Source organism: Danio rerio, chromosome 15, assembly GCF_052040795.2.
Source record: "Danio rerio strain M-AB ecotype USA chromosome 15, GRCz13ab, whole genome shotgun sequence".
NCBI classification, from domain to species: domain Eukaryota; kingdom Metazoa; phylum Chordata; class Actinopteri; order Cypriniformes; family Danionidae; genus Danio; species Danio rerio.
The window spans coordinates 37,413,796-37,420,232 of NC_141035.1; the positions used below are offsets into that span (position 1 = coordinate 37,413,796).

A 6,437-nucleotide genomic window follows, 5' to 3' on the forward strand; every position below is an offset into this window, starting at 1 on the left:
TCACAATGTGTCAACCTCATCCAGATGCCAATGAATATACTGACACGTCTGCAGATGTTTTCATTTTAATAGTTTTACATCATAATAGCTCATATGAACATTGTCACTATAGTGCAATATCTTGTCTGAATAATGCTTGCACAAACTAAAAATATTTTAAAGTCAGCAAAGTCAAGGCAAAATATATTACATCCGCTTTTTTAACACATAGAGGTCCTGCAAAACGATTAATAACAAAGAAATGCATAGGCATATATACAAACATTGTATTTACAGGTAGCTATGCATTTCTCGGGTTTGAGAACTACATGTATTGACGCTGAACACATAAACTTACAGCATAAACTACAGCAAGTGATTGCCACACATATGAGACGGAGACAACAAAAGCAATCAGGATCACGAGTCTGTTTCTAATCATTTTTGTAAGGCAATATGCTGTTGTCATTGTCCATCTCTTCCAGCACAGGGTCACAAAGGCCTCATGTTAATTGTGATTATGTTGATGTCTTTCACAGTGAACTCTGAGCCCTGCACTTGCTCTCAAAGAAAGTTCAGTGCCAGCAATTCTATATTAAGGTCAGTTCAAGCAGAGACTTATTTAGCTTTCTGTCCTGGTGGCCACTTTGCTTTTCTGTTTTTTGATCTGGCTATGAGAGTATCCCTCAGACTTAACTCCTGATTCATTGTGTTGCCGCGAGTATCGTTTGCATTTGCAGGAGGTCACCACTGTGATCTTGTAGGTCCTGGTGCTGCCATCCTGGCACTGGAGCTGAATCCGCTGAGTTCGGGTCTTGTCATTTACACAGCGCCATTCCTGACTGTTCCGGCGGTTCCAGGACTTCTTGCCGTATCCTCCAATCCAATTGGGCAGCATCTGAGCGGGGAGGCACTGTCCTGTGCACACCAGCTCTTTCACAGGGTTTATGCTGGTGCACTGGCCATCTGAGATGTACTTGGTGGATCGGAGCTCTCTGCAGCCTACTGGGATTCGTTCTGCAAAACAAAAGTAAAAAATACCATGAAATCGAAACCGATCTATTTGAATCCAAACTCATTGGTTGTGTTTGTTCATGTTTTACCGAAAAATGAGCTGAAGCAACTTGCAATTTCTCTCTCAAGAGAAGGGAAAATTGTTCTGAGAAAAATGTTATAGCTGATTTTATATATTGTTAAAATAATATATACACATTATAGAAATGCTGGATTGTTTCAGTCCAAGTTTGGGTGAAAAAAAAAATGTATATATATATATATATATATATATATATATATATATATATATATATATATATATATATATATATATATATATATATATATATATATATATATATATATATATATATATATATATATATATTTTTTTTTTTTTTTTATCATTGAATTTTTGTGGTTTACTATTGGTCAATGTCATTATATCTGATGTGATTGACAGGTAACCCTGCCCCTGTGCCAATAAACATGTCATCAGAGAACAGATGTTGTTGCAAGAGGGGGAGATTATAGGAAATTGATATTTTAAAAACAATAATATTTACATTCTAGAAATTGCGGGGTTATTTCAGCCCAAATTTGGGTTAAATATGGTTTAAATTTTGACTTCTGGTTGAGTTTGTTCATATTTTATTATTCTTATTATTTTGTTCATTGTGTGTGTGTGTGTGTGTGTGTGTGTGTGTGTGTGTGTGTGTGTGTGTGTGTGTGTGTGTGTGTGTGTGTGTGTGTGTGTATACATTAAATTATTTTGATGTGTATGTGTATTTTTATTTTTATGTGTATATGTATTTTTATGTGTATGTGTTTTTTTATTTTTGTGTATGTGTATTTTATGTGTATGTGTATGTGTTTTTTTATTTTTGTGTATGTGTATTTTTATGTGTATGTGTATTTTTAAATAATATACACATTCTAGAAATTGCTGGGTTGTTTCAACCCAAATTTGAGTAAAATAAAAAAATTGTAACTCAATGGTTGGGTATGGGCGATGTGGTGGCGCAGTAGGCAGTGCTGTCGCCTCACAGCAAGAAGGTCGCTGGTTCGAGTCTCAGCTGGGTCAGTTGGCATTTCTGTGTGGAGTTTGCATGTTCTCCCCGTGTTCGCGTTGGCAGGACTAGTTGTCCCCTACAAGTCCAAAGACATGTGGGACAGGTGAATTGGGTAAGCTAAAATTGTCAGTAGTGTATGTGTGTGTGAATGAGAGTGTGTGAGGGTTTCCCAGTGATGGGTTGCAACTGGAAGGACATCTGTTGCATAAACCATGTGCTGGATAAGTTGGCATTCATTCCACGGTGGCAATCCCTTAAAAAAGGGACTAAGCCGAAAAGAAAATGAATGAATGAATGGTTGGGTATGTCCATAACCAAATTTGGGCTCAAACAACCCAGCAATTTGTAGAAAGCATAACTAGATGCATTTATAGAATGTATCTTTGCTCAAAACAATTTCTCCTGTTCTTGCAACAGCATCAGTTCTCTACCTAATCACATGTTTATTGGCGCTGGGGCGGGGCAACCTGTCAATCATAAGCGATTAACCAATAGCAAACCACAAATATCCAAGAATCATTTCCCACAGTTAAAAATATTCCAGGTTTGCCCTAAATGTTACGTTTTTGGAAAATTCATTTCACTCACATATTTGTTCAAATTCTACCTTTATGACTTTATTAGTGTGCACAAGTCATGTTGGTAGGAATTTTAACAATTAAACAAAGAAAATGCAGTGTTTTAAAATCAAAATTACATGTACAAAAATGCTGTATTAATACACAATTAGCCTATATGCGTTGAAATATATAACATTGATTTTATATGTAATTTTTTGAATGTACTTTAAATGGATAAAACAAGTCTGTGCATGAAGCCATTGTTTACATCCTTATTACATTTAATCCCACATCTTTGCATTCATAAAACACTGGAGTGCAAGTTTTTTGCTCCATATAACATTCACCAAACACCAAACTCTGTGAAAAGAGTTTTCAGAAGCAGTAGATCAAAAGCAATAACACTGAATTTACATACATTTTCTTGCAGAGACGGATCACTTTGTTTAATGAAATTTCAATGTATCATCAGGAGCCAAATGTATTCATTTTGTTTTGCCTGCATGTTTGTTTGTTTGTTTTTGCGAATCTCAAAGTATGCGTGTACCCATTGCCTTGCATTTTATGAATCAACAAGTATGATGAATTTCAGCTAAAAACCTTTAATGTTCTTACTGAATAAAAAAAGTCACCTACACTATATCTTGGATGGCCTAGAGGTGATCACAATTTTTAAATGAATTTCCTTTTTAAGACTTGGCAACTTCCCATAGAAGACTGACATAAATCTTTCAACATCTATAAAGAAAGACTTCTACAACACACATCCTAAAGTGTTCCTTCACGGCTTATGATTACGCCTAAACAACAGCGGTATGGATGATGTACTTTTGTTTGCTTTATCTCGGCCCTTCTCTGAACTGAGCGGAAATAGCGTACAGATGAATGACGGCTCTGAGCCTCTTATTATAGTCGGATTTGGCCGCTGCTCCTGGCTATACTATCAGCATTGTTCTTCCTCCGAGCAGTGCCTCCTGTCAGTGTGTAACCCAAGCCAAAATCCATTCACACAGCAGCAACACACCTCAGTTACAACGTGCCCCCCTCGCCATGACAGGACTTGATGAATGGGGGATTGGAGAGGCATTTTCTTCCTTCCCAATTCAAGTTAAGGCTGTTCAAAACAAACAGGGTTCCCCCTGGAGACTTCCTGAAAAATTGAGCTGCACCTTCATTCCTTCTGTCTGACAGGATTTGCTATGTGGACATTGAGCTCAGCACTCTTTTATCACTTTAATCTTGGTTGCGAGCCAAGACTGTGTAATCTGTATCATTTCCTCTAGTAATGTGTCTTATCATCATCCCATGAATGTTTGGCTTCCTGCTTGGAATGCAAGATACAATTAATTGATTGCATATCAGAATTAATTTCATTGTAAATGAAAAAGACTGATTAATTGTGATCACTTGTGGGAAATTAATCTTTTTTTTTCTAGGCCAATAATGGACTTTATTTGTTATAAATATGTCTATAGAGAAACTGAATTTCAGACATACATCTTCATGAGATTTATTAATCAGAGTAAAAGTCTCCTCTAAAAAGCACTACCCAAAAAGTTTACCCAAAAATGGAAATGTACTACTTAACGTCAAATGGCTCCAAACTTTTAGAAGTTTCTTTCTTCTGTAGAAACTCAAAGGAAGATATTTTGAAGAATGTTGGAAAGCATATTGTAGGTTTCCAACATTCTTCTAATCTTTTAGTTACAACAGATAAAACTCAAATCTGTTCACAAGAGAAGGGCGAGTAAATGAGACAGAAATTTCATTTTTGGGTGAACTGTCCCTTTAAAAAGTACACTTTAACCTTACTTTATATTTTGTGAACGAGATTTTTAAAAATTAGAACATTTAGTTCAGATTTATGGAGAAATGCTAATCTAAATGTTTATTTGTTCAAATAATTAGTTCTATAGACTTGGAATTCAAAATGGGACTAAAAAAAATCAAATTTTTCGTTTATTTAGTTGCTTTGTTGGAAAATACAATGTGAAAGAGTACAATGTGCACTGTTTTACCTTTAATAATTCCACCAATTAAATATTTTGCCAGTACTACATTTACGCCGATGTTAATTTACTGACGTTATTATTCTGATATGAATTTAAGCTTATTTGTCCTGTCAAACGAATACATTCATACGACTTTACTCTAAATCTACACTCAAACAGTTGAGAACAATCTCTTTAAATGCTATTTCTTCAAAGGAAACGCTGTAATATCATCAATAACCAGTATTAAATTGAGTGTAAAGTGGTGGAATCGAATGATGCGCGTGAACTCACCTCTGTCGTGCGTGCTGAAGCCTCTTCCTCCGGAGCGCGCGCGGTTGAGAGACGCGTTGCTCTGCGCATCCTGAACGGGACTGACCACATGCGAGTAGAAAATCTCCGTAGCATCGTTCTTCAAAGTCAAACCACTCCTTATTAAAAAGCAAAATAAAACCATGAAATTGCACGACTCTGGTGCGTTTATATACATGGCGATGCGTAATGACCCACGGCCAATGGAGAGATGTGCTTCAACTCTGAATGACTCTCACTAACTATCATCATGTCTTGGGTTATATATATTCAGTATATATACACACTCCCGCCTCCGGATTTGGCAAAGGCTCAGGTGAGCGGGATGATAAAATAAGGGCAGGACGTCTCCCTCTCTCTAAACCACACCCAGAGAAACACTGACAACATCTGGAGGCAAATGAATGGCTCTGGACTCCCAGAGAGCCCCTAATTCACTTAAATCTGTGCTGTTAAACACTCGGCTCTTTTTACAAGCAAACTTTGTGCATGATTTTTTTAAGTGTTGCAAACATATTTATTGTTAACTGACTTATAAAAACTGACAAGGAAAACATTACTTCCATGTTTAAAGCATTTAATCAATCTGACCATATGATGCGATCTGTTTGTTGAAAATGAGGTGAAAACGACTTTATTATTTCCCAAAAATATATAATATTGAATGACTGACTGATTGATTGATTGTTTGACTGAGTGACTGATTGATCAACTTAACTATAATTAGCTAAAATGCCTATTTTTAAATGAGAGCACCATGGCTATTTAAAGCAACTAGGCCTAAAGATACATTTGATGTCGTTCTTTTTCTGGCTTATCTGCACACACTTTCTTTCCTTTTTCTAAAAGTCAATTCAATAATTGCAATTTAAAAAGATCATATGCTATATTATTAGAAAACACAGTAAACACGGTAAATAGCAGTAGTGGTAAAAGATATAGATATGCAATATATCATATTTTTCATATATTCATAAAATGATAACAGATGGCGAAGAAGTGGATTTGATTTTAATGTTTTAATGAAATATATAACAATATGAACGATATGAAAAATAATAACAATAACAATATTATTAGCCCCCTTTATAAATGATATCTTTTTTGATTGGCCACAGAAAAATCCACTGTAGTCCAGTTGTTTGCCTAACGTTATAATTCAAAACCAAGCACTTTGAGCTGAATACAAGCTATTTAAATAATTAGTAAAATATTACTGTCAGTATAGCCTAACACATGGGAAATAGTCTTAGAACTGAACAGGAGGGCTGACTATATTTATATCATCTCCTGCTATACGTGTCTTGTAAAATGAGTGAAAAGATTTGGTACGTTACATATATACATGTGTCAGTTGAATCAGTTGACCGTTGAAATTAAAAAAATTTAAGCCAACTGGTTGAGTTTTTAAATAAATAACCGAATAAAGGTTAAAAATAACCCAACAAAGCACCAAACATTTTGAACTCAACCATTGGGTTAAGTACCCTCGACTATTGTCCACTATTCCATGCAAAAAAATATAT

At 35.4% G+C, this 6,437-nt stretch overlaps 2 protein-coding genes across 7 annotated transcripts in view; both read right to left on the minus strand.

Moving 5' to 3' along the window:
• Positions 1-6,437, minus strand: part of crppa (CDP-L-ribitol pyrophosphorylase A) — a 74,065-nt gene that overhangs the window by 67,414 nt on the left and 214 nt on the right.
• Positions 50-5,288, minus strand: sostdc1a (sclerostin domain containing 1a). The gene is made up of 2 exons (NM_001017598.2): positions 4,894-5,288; positions 50-996 (listed from the first exon to the last, which is right to left on the minus strand). Exons 1-2 carry the CDS (start codon positions 5,087-5,089, stop codon positions 602-604), a joined length of 591 nt encoding a protein of 196 aa, NP_001017598.2. The 5' UTR covers positions 5,090-5,288; the 3' UTR covers positions 50-601.

Coding starts and splice junctions, on each gene's coding strand:
- sostdc1a (NM_001017598.2), bottom strand. CDS start 5,089: ATGTATATAAACGCACCAGAGTCGTGCAATTTCATGGTTTTATTTTGC. Junction 997..4,893: donor CTTCAGCACGCACGACAGAG/GTGAGTTCACGC, acceptor TTTGTTTTGCAG/AACGAATCCCAGTAGGCTGC.